The sequence below is a fragment of the Meleagris gallopavo genome, chromosome 11, assembly GCF_000146605.3.
Source record: "Meleagris gallopavo isolate NT-WF06-2002-E0010 breed Aviagen turkey brand Nicholas breeding stock chromosome 11, Turkey_5.1, whole genome shotgun sequence".
Classification (NCBI taxonomy): Eukaryota; Metazoa; Chordata; class Aves; order Galliformes; family Phasianidae; genus Meleagris; species Meleagris gallopavo.
This window is the reverse complement of record NC_015021.2, coordinates 12,678,445-12,698,683: the sequence shown is the minus strand read 5'-3', so window position 1 is coordinate 12,698,683 and position 20,239 is coordinate 12,678,445. Positions and strand designations below refer to the sequence as shown.

Below are 20,239 nucleotides of genomic sequence, written 5' to 3'. Positions count from 1 at the left end.
TTTTATTATCAGCAAGCAATGTTCAACCATGTTTCAGGCTTTAATATGCAAGGTGGGTGCTTGAGAAGACCAGTGCTTTCCTTAATGGGAGCCCTTCCCCAGCAGTAATTGCTGAGCATGATGCTGTGTGCCATGGGACATCCCTCTGCCAGCTGAGGCCAGCTATCCTGGAGCTGCCCCTCGCCAACACTCCCCGCCTAGGGGGAGGGGGCTGCAGAAAGCAGTGATGCTGTGCCAACCCTGCTCAGCTACAGCTGCTGGGGTGGTACCTGTGTTACTCTAGCTGCTGTGGGGAAAGCTAACTCCATCCCAGCCAGTCCCTGTACAGTCCACAGTCAAACCCACAAGGGTTTCAGAAAGCAAAGATTTAAATCAACAAGGTACACATTCCCTCATATCTACATCGCTAACAAGTTATAAGTTAAACTAGGTTCTGTTTGAAGTACCCCTCTCCTACCCTTCTCTTCCCTCACTACGACTGTTACGGATGCCTGCAAGTGCTTTCAAATGGTGCAGCGATTCTTTAGCTTGGCTTTGCCCTGTGACCTGCGGCTCACCGCGTACCCCCCCGCAGCCGGCGCTGCTCGGAGACGGGCGGACACAACCGCAACTTCCCGGCGGGTCGGGCGGCGGAGCTCCAGTGCCGCCCAGCGGTGGTTGAGCCGCACCGCCGTCCCCGGTCTCAAAGGCAAACCTTGCAAAAAGGCGTGTTGATAAACCAACCAACAAACAAACAAATAAACTCAACCCAAAACCAAATCTGCGCAAATTTTCACCATCCACCCTCTGCTTTGCACGCGAGCAGCCCCCATACCCAAATTCTCCCCAAATGAATATATCATGTCTCTGTGTGATATTCATGGAGTTGTATCATGGATTGGGTTGGAAGGGACCTGAGGGCCCACCCAGTCCCCACCCTGTGCCATGGGCTGGCTGCCCCCCACAAGCTCAGGCTGCCCAGGTCCCATCCAACCTGGCCTTGGGCACCTCCAGGCATGGAACACCCACAGCTCTCTGGGCAGCAGTGTCAGGACCTCACCGCCCTCTAAGCAAAGAATTTCTGCCTAACAACCAACCTAAATCTCCCTTTAGTTTAAAGCCATTTCTCCTTCTTCTGCCCCTATCAAACCACATAAAAAGTCAGTTCTCTCCTGCCTGTATGCTCCCCTCAAGTATTGGAGGGCTGCAATGAGGTCTCCCTGCAGCCTTCTTTTCTCCAGGCTGAACAAGCACAGCTCCCTCAGCCTTTCTCCATAGGAGAGGTGCGCCAGCCCTCTGAGCATGTCTGGCCTTTCTCTAGACTTGCTCCAACAGTTCCATGTCCTGACACTGACATTCTTCTGCACCAATGAAATTCAATCAAATCCTGCAGCTTGAGAAGGATCAATCAGCATATGGTGGGGGCACTCAGACGGAAAGCAGTTTGGCAGAAAAGGAGTTTGGGCAAGCTGAGCATGGCTCAGCAACGTGCTCATGCCACAAACGGAGAGTAACAGACTGGGCTGCATTAAACAAAGCACTGCCAGCAGGTCGTGAGGCTTCAGAACCGGGGGAGACACTCCCAGTGTCCCACTTCTGTGCTCCCCAGTGCAGCAGGCACGGACATAAGGAGATCTCAGCAGCGGGCCACGAGGATGATGGAAGGATTGGAGCACCTCTCCCCGGCAGGGCTTCCTCCCGTGCCCCAGCACACACACCGGCGAGCCGTGGTCCCTCTGTCAGGGCGGCGGCAGCAGCGCGATCGCAGCAGCGCAGCGCCACCTGCCGCTCGGGCGGACACACGCAGCCACCGGCCGTGCAGCGACCGCAACCCCCGAGCTCTCGCCCGGTGCTGCCGGCTGAGCCCACCAAGGCCATCTGTCCGGGGGGAGGTTCTCCAGCAAGGGCACGACCCAGCTGCATGACTTCTACAAGTCTAAGGCTCGACCGTTCTTTCACCCAGGATGCTTTATTCCAGGGATTTTTAATAAGTTCGAAATCATACAATGGCTTAGGTTGGAAGAAACTTTAAAGATCATCTATTTCCAACAAAATGAAAGCATCACTTTCTGTTGTGGTTTTGGAATAAGAGTTTAAAATGTCATTTTTTTTTCCCTCCAAACTTTTTGGCTCTGTTGCTCTAACTTAACTCCCCACGCCTTGCTCTGCTTTACAGACTCCGAAGAACTGAGTGTGTGCTACAGTTACCTTCACTCCCTGCTTCCAACACACCAGCAGCAGGGTGGAACAAATCACCCTTAGCAGCACAGAGCTGCACTCTGCCATGTCCTTGCGACCCTAGCTGGGGAGATGCTGATTTTGGAGCAAGGGAGACGGTTTCTCTTCCTTTAGCATTCCTTGTTACCATCATCATCCTTTCCCAGTGCTGAGGCTTAGATCCTGAGCACCAGCTATGTGAATATCCAGCAAAACATGGTGAGGTCCTCTGGGTGTCCCAGTAAACAACAGGGACACCCTGCAGCTGGGTACACTGCCACATCAGCTCTGGATGTTGCAGACCATGGGCAGTGTTGGTGCACAGATCCAAAGGGAAACATTCACTAATGAGCTCAGCCTTTGCTGCATCCTTTGCTCATTTGGCTGTGAGCTGTGAGGTCCCCACTCATTCCATTATTCATAGCTATTTGTTTGCATTGCCTTGAGCAGTTCTTGCTCTGTCAGTCAAGCAAGCCCAACATTTGTAATTTGTCCTATAAAACAGGAAATTATCGTAGGAAAAAGGCCGCACACAGCTTTCCACTACAGCATTAATACTAAGTGCCACATTCTATTTTAATGGAATAAAATCAGTTTGTGCTGCACTGCCTGCATGGGAAATTTCCACAGACCTCCCTCTCATAAGCCAACTGCAGTGAGAACTGAGAATAGGTCATGGGGGTAAGTTTTCAAAGTTTCTTCTCAGGAAATGGGAAATACTCAACATTTGTTCTTGAGGAGACCTTCAAGATCCACAGAAAATGCACAGAAAATGCACAGAAAAGATCCACAACTATAGATATCCCTGTCTGAATGCCACTTTTCTGTGCACATTAATTTGTTGGGCATTGCTTTAGCACAGAACAAACACTGCAGAGCCACAGTGTAAATGAACTTACATTGTAAAAAGCAGTGCCTTTACTGCTAGCTACTGTCTGACTGGCAAAAACATCACACAATGACAACGTAGCAGTCCCTCACATCTCTGCCCTATTTAAATCTTTGAGGTTACCTCACCCGGTAAAATCACACTCAGAGAGACCATTATTTCTAATGCATCGCTGCTTTCTCTCTTGGGTACTATTTGCCTTCCCAGTATAGCCTGTTTATACAATTAGGCATTTCCTAGCCTGGGACATGGCCTTTGCAGTGTCATTGATCACAGCAAATAACAAGTGCAGGCAGGATGCTGCAAAGCCTCAGCGGGCCAACACTGCGCTTTCCTCTTAGCAAATTTTCCATCAGATTTTGTTTTGAACAGGGCATCAGCCTCCTGTGTACCTGCAGCACAGCATCGAGTACAGCACAGGTATAGGAGCACTAATGTTACTTGGAACAAAATGACCCAAGAATAGCACAGTGTTGTACCTCATTTGTTTTTACACCAGAGGAAGTAGTTAAGGGTTCTATGGGTAGTTTCATTTTATAGTATTCTTCCATCTTTCCTGGTGCTAAGGAGTTACGAAGATTGCCCAGCCTGTTACACCAACAAGACCAGGAGTAAGCACAGCCACTGACACAATGGGAGAAACCTTCCAACGAGGACAGGCTGGGAGAGTTGGGGCTGTACAGCCTGGAGAAAAGCAGGCTCCAGGGAGACCTGAGAGCAGCCTCTCAATGTCTAAAGGAGGCTGTAAGAAAGAAAGGGACAGACTCTTTAGCAGGGCCTGTTATGACAGAAAGAAGAGAGGTGGTTTCAAAACTAACAGAATGAAGATTTAGATTGGATATAAGGAAGAAATTTTTTACAATAAGCTTAGTGAGGTGCTGGCACAGGTTGCCCAGAGAGGTGGTGGTGCCCCATCCCTGGAGAAACACAAGGTCAGGCTGGATGGGGCTCTGAGCACCTGATGCAGCTGTAGGTGTCCCTGTTCACAAAGGGGGTTGGACCAGATGGTCTTCAAGGGTCCCTTCCAACTCAAAGAGTTCTATGGTGGGGCCTGCTGAGGGGGCCAGGAGCTGTGGTTTGTGCCCCAGCACAGGGCTGGTGCCAAGGGAGCTCATGCCCCACTGTCACTGCTGTGTCCTTGCAGATCCACAGCCCAAAAAAGCCCAAAACAACTCCCTGTGAATAATTAATCCTCCTCACCCTAGATCACCCTTAATGAATGATAAAGGCTGTGTGGGAACCTGCTGGGCGTGCTAACGTGGCTCCAGGAGTTGGGGTACAGAAGTGCATTTCTGAAGGCGTTTCCCAGGCTCCTCAGTGAGAGACCCTGGGTTGAAATCTCCCTCATTAACTCCATCTGGGACCCAGCAGCCTGAAAATGCTGCAGGAAAAATGTTAGTTTTCACCGAAGATGTCACACGCAGCACAAGCCAGGCATAGAAATGCTTCCATTTTCCTTTCCCTGTGGAAAAGGCATTTGTTATGACAAGAACAGATAGAGCAATGGAGAGGACAACAGCTGGGGCTGTTGGATGCACTGAGTGCCCTGTGCAGGAGCAGAGCTCTGCAGAGCTCCCCAAGGCCCCTGCCTGTTCTCAGGCTGTCCCTGACCAAGGGAGCTCTCAGCTGTCTGCCAGCTGCAATCTCTGTGCTGGTTCTGCAGAAGAGGGTTAATCCGTCCCTGCCACTGTGCCACGGAGGCACTGCGTAGTGCATGGCCCATTTATCCCTGCCAGGGCCGCCGCTGCACTGAGGATTTGGCTGCTGATGGAGGGAGGAAGAGCTGATAGAATGCTCTGCAAAGCTCAATGGACTCCTGCCCCCCACTCAGGGATTCCCCATGGGTACTCGCCATCTGAATCCCTGCTCCCCACCTTTCACTTCCCTTGGTTCGTGATGCTCATTTTGCAGAGATTTGCACAGTGTCACAAGGAGAAGGAACACAGAATTTTGCACAAGTGATACATTCAGGAAAGCATGCAAAGCACTTTAACAGGTATCATATTTTACAGAAAAAAATGCTCTTTTCAGTTTGTTATTTTGCTTCACTCCATGACAAAAGCAAGCAAATAAAATACAGAAACATGGGCTAATATTCTCTGAGAGTACAGATGCCTCTGGAGATAGTTATCAGTTCACATGGCTATTTTTGAAAGCTGCTCAAGGTTAACGTTAAAATAAAAGGCTTTCTCTTGAAAAACTACCAAGCAGATTTGGATATGTATCTCAGGCTGGTTTCAAGAATAAGCAGAAATTAAAATCCAGGATAGGACTCCGGAAGAAATAGTAGCCACAGAGCTCAGAATCTTTTTCAGAGAAGAATTTGACCACTCTTTTCTGTCAGAGATGAAAGTGTATCATGTTTCCTTCACATGGCAGAAGATGGGCAAGTTAGGAGCTGGGCTGAGGACAGTTAGATGCTCAGAATTATTCTGTTAACATTAACTGGCAAAACACAGTGATGCAAGACGCAAATAATCCCAGTGCCTCTGATAGGACGTGAGTTTAACTGGAGGTCTCCCACAAGGCTGGTCAGTGGTGGGGCGTTATGAGCTGAACTGGCGGGGTATTTGAGTGACTGGTAGGCACATCAAACTATAATCAAACATTAACCATTCCCCAACAAGTTAGAGGAGAGACCATACCAAGCTCTTTACCTTTTCTTTACTTAACAGGTGATGTCCTCATGGGAAAAATTAAAATCTGAAGTCCAAATATCTTTTTCTATGGGTTTTCACCTCCGCCTCCTTCACTAGGGCAGCAGCTTCTACAGAACCTTTTGAATCCTTGAGAGCACAGCCAGAGAATCCCCCATGCCCTGCAGACTGCTGGGCTCAAATTACTTAGTGGATTATCTTGTTATGATTAAAGAGTTTGGCTCGTGTTCAGAGATGTTACAGTCGTTCCCATGTGGGGTCCCTGTTTGCTCAGCTACATCAGCAATTGATGCCAATGTAACTGCTTGGAGAGAGAGGGACTAGCCACTGAACTTCATGAAGCCTGGCAGAGACAGCACTGCTGCTGTGATAGCTGTTCCTGCCATCCTTGCACTGCTGTCACAGCCCAGAGACTTTCTTTGCTCAGCATAAGGCATGTGGACAGGAGGAAGAGCGGACTCATGCTTCAAAGAGCCAGTCCAGCTGGCTGCCATTCCTCCAGCCCTAACGAGATAGGATTCATCGCACTGCCTGCCCTGAGCTTAAAAATAACTCAAGTGAAGCTGGCTAGAGAAATTTGTGCTTTTCAGTAAGTACCTTGCTTCCAGCCTGTACACCAGCGATCTCCTGACACAGCACGGAAATATCTTTATAATAGGAACAGGATGTCATCACCATGTTCACAAGGGCCACCCTAAACCTGGTGAGGTGTCCTTGTTCCACAAATTGCCCTGCACATTGGGCTGGATGTGCAGTAGACAGATCTCTCATGGCTGCCTGGTTGGCTTGGCTTATTCCTCTCATTCCCTCCTGTATGCTTAACCTCACTGCCTATGCATCCAAGGGCTCCCAGCTGCATGTGGGCACTCTTACAGGTTGCTCAATGAGTTGTGTGCAAGTTTGGCTAAAATAAATTCTCTGGTAGGCTGAATGAGGCTGTCTATGAGCACAAGCCAGCAATTGCCTTCTCTGAGACCTCCTGCTCTGCTGCTTTGTATAGCATCTTTCCTTGAAGCATAATGTTGTAATGGTAGAACTTAATGGAATCCTTCTGCTCAGATCACCTGGGTCTGCAGAAGCTCATCAGCTCTTCCATGCCTCAGGCCGTGCTACCTCCTGCCCAGGCAATGGCATTGCACAACTACTGCCTAGTGGGTAAAGCAAGGGGCTAAGAGTCTCAGCATTGAGGGCAGAATATTCATCCTTACTATCAGGAATGGATAAATGAATGAAGACAACTTCTTCACAACCCACTGCTAGGTGTGAGTCAGGATAACTACATTGCAGGGGTCAGCACAGAGATCAAATGACCTTGGTCTGAGTAATCATGTGGAAATCATGGTCAAATGAAGTTACTCCTGAAAGCCTCCAAGTGGCCTTTTGCATTTACACCCATTGTGCCCTTCCAATGGGTGACACAGCTCCTTTTAAGATTCAGGCTGCATGCTGGTGAGCACTCTGAATGCGAGAGACTTGAATTTCCAATGCAAAATGAAAATGCCTGAGTCATCATTTTATCAGGTGCTGAATAAGAACGAGTTTATTTTTTCATATCCTTAATTACATGTTTGGAAGGGGCTGGAGCAGCTCTTAAAATGAGGAGGGGAGATACTCAAGCAAGCTGTGCTGATAGAGAGGCCTCTTGTTTGGCCAAAGTATGGGAAGAGCACTGCAGGGGACAGCAGAACTGAATGCTCCCTGGCAAGACATGCTTTGCTTGTTTCTTTCCTTTTTTTTCCTTCCTCACAGTGCAATAAATTTGCAGGAAGAAAACAAGGGTTTTGTTTGGCTTGGGGGACTCTTTGGCAATGGTAATACATTTCTATAATTAAATCAGTCCCAACTAAAGCCAGGAATGAACAAGAACCAGCAAGAGCCAGCTGCCCACTTGAAGTAGCTAACACTGCAGTGCTTCCTATCTAACAGACAGGCCAGCAATGGCATATTTAACATCTCATCCCTAGAAGCTGTTTCCTCTGAGCAAGGAGAGAGAGCACAGAAGAGAAGAAAAGAAACACACTGCTGGTATCATTCTTGACATATGGCTTTATCTGCGTGTTTGCTGCTGGCCCTTCAGTGCCTGCCACATAGCACGGTCCCTCCATCAGGCAGCTGTCGATACGGGAAAATTGAGTTTACCGTTAATGAAAGTCACAGCCAATAAGCAATCAGGCAGCATGCCCTCCATCTCGTGATTAATGATTCAGGGGATATTTGTCTTCTACAGCATTGCCAGCCACAGCTTTCCCACCTCTGCAGCTAGGTTCTGAGTCACATCCGAAAACAGATAGGGCATCGAACCTTTAGGTTTGACTTAGTTCTGCCTCAGGATGGAGAAAATTTCAGGAGCAGTGATTGCAAAGCAGATGTCACATGGAGGAATGCAATACCCCATTGCCCAAGACCCAATTGCTACCAGGGCCAGTGCCACCCATTCCTCTCCCTGTCTCACACTGCACCTTTCCTGCTGCTTCCCTCCTGACAGCAGCAGCACCTGTGTGGTGCCACATGATGACTCAGCTAAGGGAGATGATTATTTGATTGACTGGAAATTAAATTTAAATAAAATATTTACTATTATTTAGCAGTAGCATTAGCACAGGGAGAGAATGTGTATGTGCACACAGAGGATGGAAGTGCAGGCTTGTCCCCCTCTCTTACAGAGCAGTGAAGCCACTGAGGAATTGCAGCCTTGGTGCCATTCTCCTCCAGATCTGTTCAAAGAATGTGCCCTGCAAATCTCTAACTTGAACCATGTTTCTCAGCCTCTCTCAGATTCATCACCTTTCCTTTCTAATTCATCACATATTTGAAACAAAACCCAAAAAATGCCACCCTGACATTAGTAAACATTCCCTGCATGCGCACGTCTCCTTGGGAGAGAGCAAGAGACTTGACTGATGAGAGCCATAATCCTCTATGAGTGCCTGGAAAGCCCTTGAATATTATTATGGGCATTTAAGAATCTATAGAGACTCCAAAGGGATCTGAGACCCTAAATACTAAGATCAAGAACTTAGATGAAAGAACCTCTCTTACATTGTGCCAAGTGGACTTGAGAAGAAAGCAGAAGAGAGTAATCTTTCCCAGCCTTTTAACAAATGTCTGAAAGTTGAGAGGTAAGAGATGAAAGGAGATAATAAACAAATTACCAGATTAAACTTGCATGGGTAATATTTGGGCATTATAGAAGCCAGCACCTTAAGGAGACAGAGCAAGCAGATCAGAAAAAGAGAGAAATCTCCAAAACTGTTCTCAGATGGCCACTTCCAGAGGCAATCATGCTAATTGCACACACAAATTAGACAACAATTATGAATGCATTTTTCAAAATCAAGCCCTATTTGTCTTGCTCTTGCAAGAGTTTCCAATCAACAGTTTGAAATTTCAAATGCAGAACAGTTTATTCATAAAAAGCAAAAGGATGAAGAATGTATTGAATGTGAACAGTTAACAATCTCTTCCCTATCTTTCCTATGTTTCTGTAACCAACTCCTTCTAAACATTTAAAAGAGCATTTTGCATTGACACAAGCCATAAAATGAGTTTGGTTTAATAAGGCTCTCTCATCTTAAAAATCCAGAGATAAAAATGTAAATGCACAATAGAATGTTTCAAGTAATTTTGAAGAGGCTATTATCAAAGTATAAATATGACTATCTACCATCTGACATTCTGACTGCTACTAATATTCTTTATGGGAACTTAGATTATTGTTTAAAAGCATAATTTACCCTTTCATCATTAAAATCCCTTACATGTTACAATTCACCTAGCTTGAGCAATGAGAATACAGTCAGCTTTCCTTCTCTGAATAAGTACAGTTTTAGCAAATCATTTAAGCTTGGGCTTAAAATTAACTAGCTGATTGAGGTCACAGCCCACTTTGCCTATGCATTAGCACACTGCTGCAGGTGATGCAGAGAGGATAAGTAAGCTCCAAACAAAACCCTGTTTTCTGTGAAATCTACCTCTTAAAACATTTCCATTAACATTTAGTGGCATAAATGCCTCTCTACCTTCATGAAGAAGATATAACACTGAGAACTTTAAAATGAGTGCTGGTTCAGATTCAGTGCTAGAAAACTTCCCTGGACAAAACTCTCTTTTGGGGATGCAGGAAGACAGGGTGGTCATTTCCAACACATCCATCAATGCCCTCCCAGGCTTCTAGATGGCCACCCTAGAATCACAGAATCATTAAGGTTGGAAAAGACAACTAAGGTCATCTATTCCAACTGTCAACCCATCTGCACCATGCCCACTAACCATCTCCTTCACTGGCACAACTCCATGTTTCTTGAACACCTCCAAGGACAGTGATTCCACCACCTCCCTGGGCAGCCTGTGCCAATGAACCATCACTATTTCAGAGAAGAAGCGTTTCCTAACATCCAACCTTGGAGCCCTGCAGGCACTGGCTCACAGGTTGTGCTTAGCCTTACAAAACAATTGCCTGCATCTGTTTTCTCCAAGCAGGCAGTCAACACGCTCTCCCTGGTAAGCTGCACTCCTATTGAACCTTAAATACTTTTATGTGAGAAATGTATAATGAATGGGCTTTTAATGGGAGCTTACTGAATGGCTCAAATGCTTCTCAAAGCACAAATGAGTAATCTCATCCATACTCTAATATCCTCATGGTGCATTTTCTGTTAAATATGTAAAATCTAAGCCCATTTCCCCAGTTCCAGTATCCAGACTCACAGTAATATTAAATTACTTTGAACCCTGGAGTTCTGCAATGTCCCATACAGGTGCTGTTTGAGTCTCCCAGCCACCACTTGGATTTACATAGGATTTATTTCGCCTGCACACACAAGAATCAGAAAACCATTTAAGGGGGAGCACAAGAGGAGGTCTGCAATGTTCAAGCTATGGTTTGCGTGTGCTACTGTGTTCTTTTCACTGCAACAAACATTGGAACTGGGAATGGTTCAGAGAAAACCAGCAAAAACTCTTCAGACTGAAAGATAGACAGCTTGAGGCACATGAAATCACAAGTGCCAAGGGAGGAGGACAGGGCCAGCTTTTCACCAGCTCAAAAGAGGTCTCCAGGAGGCATTAAACCAAGCTGTCTGGAATCAGATTTAAAACAAAGGAAAGGGGAGTGCACCTTTCTATATCTGATCCAGGGAAATCCTTTCCACAGGATGCAATGATGCTCAAGGGGAACCTGGTCAAGCACAAAGAAGAGAAATCCACTGAGAATCTCTAAATACGTTGAACCATGTCTTGCTCAGAATATTTCCTAAGCTGAAAATAGCTAACAGCTGGGAGAGCATTTGGGGGACATATCTTAGTGCTCTTTTTCCTACTTTTTTTTTATCTGCTTAATCTAGCTGGAAAAAAGAATGCTGGGTGAGATGGACATTTTATTCTGGCCTGGTTTAACTGCTTTCATGTTTTTCTTTCATATTAATTGATACTGCCTACATAGTGGGTTTTTTTGTTTGTTTGTTTGCTTTTTTGTGTGTATCAAATAATGCTTTTCAGTCTATATTAAACCCATTGAAGATCTGGCTCTATAACACAACATTATTGCAGATAAAGCAAAGCTGAAACAGGGAGTAAGACATGCTTGCTCCTGGTTTTAAGGCTTAAATAGAGATTATAAATGTGCTATAACAGAAGACTGTCCCTAGGCAGTTAGAAGTGCTACATGCTTATCGAGAAGCAAGAACTATCATTTAAAAGCCATGTTTCCTGACCTCCTCCAGGAGGATCCCTCCCTGAGGCCTTGCCAGCCGGTGTGCTAACACAGGATATTGACCCAAAGGACACAGTTGTGTGTGCAGCAGGAAGCTCTCAGCAGACCCCACCGCTTGCTGGGAATGCCCAACAAGAACAAAATTCATTCACAGAAGTGTTCCATTGGAAAAGGACGTGCTTCCACTTTACTGTACTTTTTATTCATGCTTGACAAACCATCTGAAGAAATCTGATTGTTCTAACTCACTTTTCTTAATGTCAAGAGAAAACAAAAACAAAAACAAAAAAACTAATTCACTGATATACCAACTCTAAAAAGAATCCAAATCCTTTCACCTTGTGGCTGAGGTGCTGGGAGTGAGCTGCAGGGCAGGAAGAGATCTCCCAGAAGATGCGATGAGATGTGTGTCACATTTACTGGGCTGGATGGAGGCAGGGAAGGAGCATTTCCCTTGCTGAGCAGTCTGCCAGTGACTGACAGACATGAATTTTATCCCAGAACTGCTCTAGGTTATGGCTAACAACAGTAACAGATTCATCACATTCAGAGATAGAGGAAAAGCAAACTGAGTTTCAGTCTTAACTGTAAAAGGTAAATCCCAGTCATCTGAGAGGAATGCCTGAGCATAGCAGCAGGATGTTGAGCCATGCTTTAATATTTACATACATATCTGTCTGATCAACCAAACAAATATTTACAAATTACCCTGCTTACACAGAACAAAAGTGCTTGGGGAAATCAGCCATTCAGCATCTATGGGTGCCTCCAGTCCCAGCAATACACCGACTGCAACAATAACCCCAAGAAGGTGGCAAGCAGTAGAGCTGGGAGCAAGGAGAGCACACTGCACAGGGAAAAAGGGATATGTCCCCAAACTGTCAGGGTCTGCACCTGAATTTCACCGCTGTGATTCCTTGTACAGTCAGATGCACTTACAGAGCTACTAAAGGGAAAGCTGCTGTCTCCAACAGTGAAAAAAAGCACGGTGGAAGAAGATGAGCAGCAGCAAGTTGCAGGAATTCAGACAAAAACTAACAGCATGTTGGCTGCCCAGTTCCACCATCAGCAAACTTGTGATCACCCCATTTGGTCTGATTTTCATACACATTTTGATAGAAGAGGAAATCCAGAATGGAGAAGGAATTTGCAGTACAGAAAACTTGACAACACCTTTCCAGTGGCCATTTCTATAAGCACCAACATCATAAGACACTTAAGTACCATTGCTGTAGGAGTACCACGGACACATTTGATCCCTGTGCTTTCCCATTCTGAATGTTTCATTTAAACACGTCCACCTCCACCCCAAGCCCCACAGGGAAGACTGCCGTGATTTGTCCCTCCATTCTATCACACCCCAGGTTCCTCCAGCAGATTTTCCAAACCTGAAAATTCACCAGACTAGGGCAGAGCATGAAGTACCACTTTTACCCACCACACATTTCTAGAGCCAGTTTCATTTCAAGCCCCCTTTCTTCATCTCTCTGCCTTGATGCTTTCAGTTCCTTATTCTGTCTTCATGTTCATGTATCCTTCCCACACTATCCATCTTCTCTACCCACATCTCTACCAGCAAAAAAAAAAAACCACCACAGAAGAAGATTACTAACAGCGAGTCACAGGAACTCAAAAAGTTTTGCATTTAAAACACTTCCCCTGCTTTTAATGCTCACACATTCAATTTTCCTGCTCTGGGACCTTTCTGTGTCCCCCTGTATCCTGCCCTTTTTTCCCTGCATAGTCACAGGCACAACTGAAGAAATCTGAGAAGATCGCCTAGAAAGCAGACAAAAAACTGGGACCAAAATTACTGGATTTAGGCAGGGGATTTTCTAGTTTCCTCAACCCTTTCTTCTATCTTCAGGATCACCAGCAACGTCAGCAAGTGAGTAATCAGGCCTATGGCCAGTGCACTCCTCAGATGAAAGACCCACAATAAATGCAGTGTCTCAGCTGGTCCCTTGTACAACTGTGACTACATAAATAGATTTGCTGGAAACTACTATTGGGACACATGTAAGAACAGAGAGCTCTGACAGAGCCAAGCCATGCCTTCAGTCAAGTCACTCCATTCTTGCCATTGCCCACCATTCCCTCAAATTCACATGACAACCTAATTAAGGCAGAACAGCAAGAGGGCTGCACTATGCACAAGTGAGTTTTCAAGTGAACACATGGTTGTGAATGCACATTAAAGCAGAAACAGAACACTAATAAGGAAAGAATTGCTAAGTTCATGTTTTTTAGAATGGAATTTTTCCCTCTTATCTGAAACAAACAAAGCCGTGAGGGAATAAGTACAATTCCAGTGATAATCCTCAGTTTGGATCCTGGAAGCATTTGGTGCTGAATTCTGGAAAATAAACAATGATAATGACTCACACTGGGGCTGTGGGTGGCTCATCACAAAATTAGTAGCAGCTTCCATGCTCCCAGCTGAGACTGGCTTTGCCGGGTTGTTTTCACAGATCTCCAGAACTGCAATTTAGCACATGCAAATGGGCCCAGCAGCCAATCACAGCCACAATACTAGAAAGGCATAAACATGCCACTTAGAAAAATGCTTTACCATACAAAACATGATTACCTCCTTCCATGCCATTTCAGGCTAAGGGAAGAAATGCTATTTTTATTAATAAATGTTGCACATCTCTTTTCCTTTAGGGAGAAGAATCTATTTAAAGGCCTTTAAGCAAACATCTATTCATACAGCTGAAATCTTTGTGTACTACCACCACATAACCAATCACTTCTTGCTTTCAAAGCTTGCTGAACTGTTAATGATATCTGTACCACCTGGCTTTACAATGTCTGCAACTAGTATTAGTTTGAACAGCAGAAGAAGGAGTAGTTTACTTTTAGGAACCAGGGCTGTGGGAAGAGAAGTGTTTGGAAATGATATCTAGTAAATGAGTAGATCATTCTCACAAATAACATAATGGGATCTCGGTTTCTTTTATGAACAGGGCTTTTCAGCTGGGAACTGATGCCTGTGAACACCTCCAGAAGGGCCTACATCAAATGGAAAAGTCTATCAGCAGTGATCTCAAATTAACATAGGGAAAACAGGAGGAAATTTAGGGATGCCAAATGTTAGAGAAGGCTGAAAGCCAGTTGTCTAGAACAGTGATTCTGTTAAGCACATGATCGTCTTAAAATGGGATTAGGTGCATGTGTAGCTGTGCACTTAAACAGTTCGCTGAACTGAGACCTACGTCCGGAAAAACTCCTTGGTCATTGAGAGGATGTGACCTAATGATCTTCATACAGCTCTTAAGCTGAAAGCACTTGCTCTAGGAGTCATCAGCTTTAAGTATCAGTTTATGATTCTTCTGCCGTTTTCAAACTGGAAAAGCAATAACCCAGAAGACAGCATTCTGTGTACGCAGTCATTCAGGAAAACCACCAGGAAAGCAGGAAAAATCTTTCACAAAATTCTTGGTTAACATTTCTCACCCAAACATGGAGTTTACAACGTGTCACAATTGCACGTGGTGTTTAAACTCAGACAAATTCTCTCTCTTTCCTTGGTTTGGTACGGGAGGAGGAGGGAACTAAACGTCATACCTTTGCAAAACTCTGTAAACTTCCGGACAAGAAGGGCATAGCTGAGCCAACCTTTATTTCAGAGAATCTTTTCTTGTCCTTGTTTAGATGAAGCTTATTTTGCCTATGTTTGTTGAAAGAAAAGCATTTCACAAATACTATTCAATACCGGTGGTGTCCCAGTAGTACCCAGAGAAGTTTCAGAACTCAGAAGGCTGGGTGAAGATTTGGCCATTCCAGACCCCTGCTCTGTATGCCCAGACAGTCAGCTGACAGCCATGCACTGACCAAACCACCTAACACCCAGGAAGTCCCCAGGCACGTGTCTGCTTTTAAAGATTTCTGAAAAATTTTATTGCAAAGTGAATCATAACATCTTACATGAAAGCAAAGACTTTCTTTCACATGACCACATAGATCTGCATGTGAACACTTCAAAAAAGTTTTACATATAAGCTTTAAGACCATTGTAATCTGTACCTCTGAACTTCTGTGTACAGGACTTAAGAAATCGCAGCAAATAAGAACTCTGTGAAGACCATCACTTCTAGCTCAGACAGACCAGAGACACGCAAGCACTACAGGCTTCCAGGAGAAATACTTAGTGTATGTCTACATGAGAAGGTTACTTCAGAATGAAGGAAAGCGTAGATTTAAAATGCTATAGCTATTCTTGAATAATACCCAAGAGGAGTGCTCCTATTACAAAATAAAAAAGAATTTTCAGTTTTGCTTAATTCATTTCCCAGGTGAATTAAACTAAATCAGACAAAGATTTTCTTTCAGCCAGCGCATGAGTGTCAACAATAGGAATTATTGTGGAACAGCACGTGTACTTAATTTCTACTGGTCAGCAAATGTTAGTTTTCTAAGGACATGCAACAGGAAGAGGGAGCCTGAGCAAAATGTATGCAGAGAACTGACACATTCTGAATAGTGGCAGAAAGAAGGGGAGCTGGTTTAGGAATGGAAAGATGCTGATGATCCCCCGTGCAACATCATCGCTTCTCTGCCTTGTGACCAGCTCCCACCTCCAGCTCAGTGACAGTAAGTCACCTTCTGCTTCTCACCAGCACTGCAAATGCACATCATGCTCCCAACTGCCACTCAGCAAGCAGGCCTAAGTTTTACTATTGGTCATGCATACACAGACCTATTATTTCTACCCATTTGAAGCTGACAGCAAAGTGTGTGCTCTACACTGTATCCTGATGTCTACCTGAATAAACAACAGTGGGAAAAACTTCCAGAACTAGTTAAGTGAAATGCATATGGGTGCACAGATCACTGTGTAAGCCAAACAAAGAATCCCAAACAAAGCAAGGCACGTCTAATAAACCAAATGTTAATCTTGAATACACAACTGTATATCTTATGTATGTAATTCCATTTGCATCTGCAAGTGTGGGCACATTATTACAGTGTCCCAGATAGTCTCAGAACAAATGCAACAGTGTGTATAGACAGTAACAGGCTAATAGCAGTCAGTCTGTCCCTGCCTACCTAGACAGAATGCTCGTCGCTACTGCCCCAAATATCAGGCTTAGTGTTGTGATGCTTGGAGAAACATAAAGACCTGCTGTGCCAGACATCATTTTAATCTGCTATAAAGCCAGCATCGATTGGCATATTTCCAGGAGCATCTCCAAATTTTACCAGTGTGAGAGTCCCAGTAAAGCCAGTTTCAGAATTTACTTTCAATATGTCCTTAATTTCTATTAAAGGCATTGATTTTCAGGATAGGAACTTAAACTTTGATCCAAATGTTTGAGAACAGATCAGTCTCTGGACACAACCAGGCCTCTACAACCAAAAAAAAACCAAACAACAACAACAAACAAAAACCTGAAAATGTGTTGCTGCTGACTGTTTTCATTCCAGTTGATCAGGTGATGTGAGAAATACCTGTGGATTTAGCAACAGACAGGAGACAGGGGCAGAATAAGTATGAGACAGAAACACTTGAATGGCCAAATAAGAATTCCTTACAGAGGAGAACTGAAACACTCGCTAGCAGAAATCTTCACACTGCTACTAATGTAGGTAGTACATGGTCTTTTGCTTCAAGTAGCTGCAAGCCAGATAGGTAATCTGAAATGATTTTTCACAGTTACATACACAGTTATATCTTCAATTCAGTCACTGCCTGATGTTTATCTTGAAGTTAGCACTATAGCAATCTACATCATTATGTTGACTTAGAAGATCTGAAACCTTCATATCCCAAAGCAGATCATGCATCCCAAGGAAAGGGGGAAAAAATATTAGCAGAGGAAATTAACTTAGAAATAAAGACCTAACAAAATTAATTATGATCACAGTAGGGAAATATCTCTGCACATGCAATATAATCAGTCAGCTTACAACTTCTGAAACTAAGATAACAAGTGAAGTACATGGAAGATGATACAGAATATTGCTGTGCCAAAATACTGGAAAATAATGCACAACGGATTAAAGAATAAATCTCTTATTTCATACTACTATGAATTACTTGCACTGTTGTGGCACTTAATAGACCCATTAAACTACTTTGTATTTCTTTGAAGTATTATGCATTGGTTTCTGTTGAAGCCGGGAGTGGTCTAGAGCTCTGAGTCAGCACAACACAGAAGCATGAATGTGAATTTAAGCATGTGTTTATATCCTTATAACTTTTCTCATGAAAGAAAATGTAGACGGGAGAAGGTTGAAGCACTTCTCCAATCTGATGGGTAACTTGAGTGCACAAATAGTTTGGTGTGAACTTCTGACCATCAACACAACTCCTCAGATTAGATTATCAAGGGCATAGAATTAGCTCACAGCACTTTATATCCTTGCAGTAGTATATGTTCCCATGGTCATTCTTCTACAATGTATCATCCTTCTGTTGCTTTACATCTCTGACTGGCACAGTCCCCATGGTGCCACGCTAGACAAAATGCTACGCCAGTTAGATCTGTTGTAGAAATATGCACCTATCTCCTGAGGCATGATTACCTTTTAAAGAAGTAGCAATCTCTCCTCCAGTGGGCCCAGCCCACTGTGACCCCTTTTATCAGGAGCAGCTTTCGTTTATTTTTGTGCACATTTTTTTTAAGAATGTAAAGTCCAATCTCTAAAGAAAGGGAACAAATGCAGCTAGGAAAAGAAAACATTTTAGCTCCCTGATTCAAAGTAAAATATCACACCTGGAGCGGTCTGTTGGTGGTCTTGTGGTGGCATGAGGCTAGTAACTAGAAAATAAGGCCAGATAGAGATAATGACTGTCCCATGGGCTGACTCTTTATAGCACAACATTGTGAAATACGCAGACCATACAATGCTCAGTATCACTCAAGGCAAGAGAAATGATGAAATATCACATATCAAGCAGGTGTTAGGACAAGATCAATCAGAAAAGCCAAACAAACTTAACAGGATAACCATCATGACACTACAACTTGATTTTTGTTTGCTATAGATATAAGCTGGCTTGTCCTAATAGCTTAGGCACTACTCCATTTTTTACCTGTAGGTTACTTTACACTTTACTACCCCAAGTTCGCAAATGATGTAACACAAATATTCACAAGTAGCACTAAAAAACCCCTCATATGTCTCCACTTAAAGAGAAAAATGCCTGTAATACTTTCAAACAAAGCTTTGTTCTGTTTAGTTTGATCAAACCTTTCTTCAGAGTATGACAGAAAATACTTTCAAGGGAGCCATGTTGACCATCTTACAGATTTCCAGCATGTCCCCTATTCCCTAGTAACAGCCAGAACCTGCCCACTCATGGGTCTGGTGGAAGGGAAGGGAATACTGACACATAAACAGGCGGTTCTTCCCATTTTCCTTTGGTAGGCCTGAAGGGAACCCAGGCTACCTCAGCAACAGAGTTCCCCAAGCACAATCTTTCTCTTCAATGGATAACAACAAGAATTTACGCAAGAGGCATGGAAAATTCTCTCTTATGAGAATAAGATCTCACATAAGGAAACAACATAAGCATTAAAAAGAAGTACTATAAAGACAGCCTCATAAACAATGAGTGCCCAGAGATTATAATGGTCAGGAACTGAAAGCCAGTCAAGCTCAAAGTGTCAGCTTTAGTGCTACGACCTCCACAAATCTTAAATAATACTAATAACACAGGATTTCTTTCCATTACCATTTACTCAGTGTTGTGGAAAGGGAAAGTCAGACTCCTAAAACATGTACAGCACAAAGGAAACTGCAGACATACCACTTAGAGGGCTTCATCAAGATCACCCTAAAACTCAGGCACAGTACCATACCAAATCAAGGCACTTGCACTCCCGCTCCTAGTCTCTTCTCCAATAATGCTTAGGTACAGATCAAGTATAAGCATGTTTCAGCCCTTCACCCCACTGTGCTCCCCAACATGGAGCAGCCTCCAGCAGAACCCTCTCCCCAGCAGAATGGGAGGCATGAGACAGGCTGGGAGAATCCCAGCTCCCTCACCAGGAGCAGTCAAGTCAGGGCATCCTCATGCAAGAAGACATTTAACACCCTCCAAGAAAATGTTGCAACTACAAACAAATGGGGTATGGGGATATCTTGCAGCAGGCTCAACTCCAAACCTAGAGTTGTGTGGCTGTGTGGCACCTTAGGGAAGCCCACCGCTATTCTGAATAGCAATGGGGCCCACTGTTAGGGTGGGGAACCCAGGTGGGGTGGGGGAAGCACATGAGGGCCATGCGCGAAGAGAGGGCTCCACATGGATAAGGGAGAACCATGCGGTGGTGTTGGGGCTGCAGGTATGATGTGGTACCCTAGATAACAATACAGGGCTGGTATAGGGGTTTCGGGTGAAACCCCGGGTTAATGGGGGTCCAGAATAAGGACCATGGGTGAGGGACCGGTGTGGGGATGAGGACCCGTGTCTGGGGGATCCACGCTGGGGTCAGCACCGCGGACAGCTCCCGGCCACCTGTGTGCGGAGCCGGCCGGGCCGACGGGGAGGAAAAGGAAACGAAAGAGGAGGAGGGGGAGGAAGGCCAGGAAACGGGGCCAGCACAGCCCGAGCGGCACCCGGGGAGGGGAGGCGAGGGCGGCGGGGACAAGGACGCGCGCTCCCCCCACCTGGGCTGTTGCTTGATCTCAGGCGCCTTCCACAGAGACACTGCAGCATATGCGAGCCTTTCTCCAGGAGAAGCCCGAGAATCCTCATGGATTTCACTTTATGGCGCCCCTCCCCGGTTCCCTCGGAAAAGGGACCGGCCCCGGAGCGGCCGGCTTTCAGCGGCGGGG

The 20,239-nt window shown here is 44.9% G+C and overlaps 1 protein-coding gene across 1 annotated transcript in view; it reads right to left on the bottom strand.

Moving 5' to 3' along the window:
- FGF12 (fibroblast growth factor 12) overlaps positions 1-20,174 on the bottom strand; it is a 116,417-nt gene extending 96,243 nt beyond the window's left edge. The window contains exon 1 of the mRNA XM_019619027.1: positions 20,072-20,174. Coding sequence (XP_019474572.1) covers positions 20,072-20,159 — 88 coding nt within the window. The 5' untranslated portion in view covers positions 20,160-20,174. The remainder of the gene's footprint in view (positions 1-20,071) is intronic.
- Between the last annotated feature and the right edge of the window lie 65 nt (positions 20,175-20,239).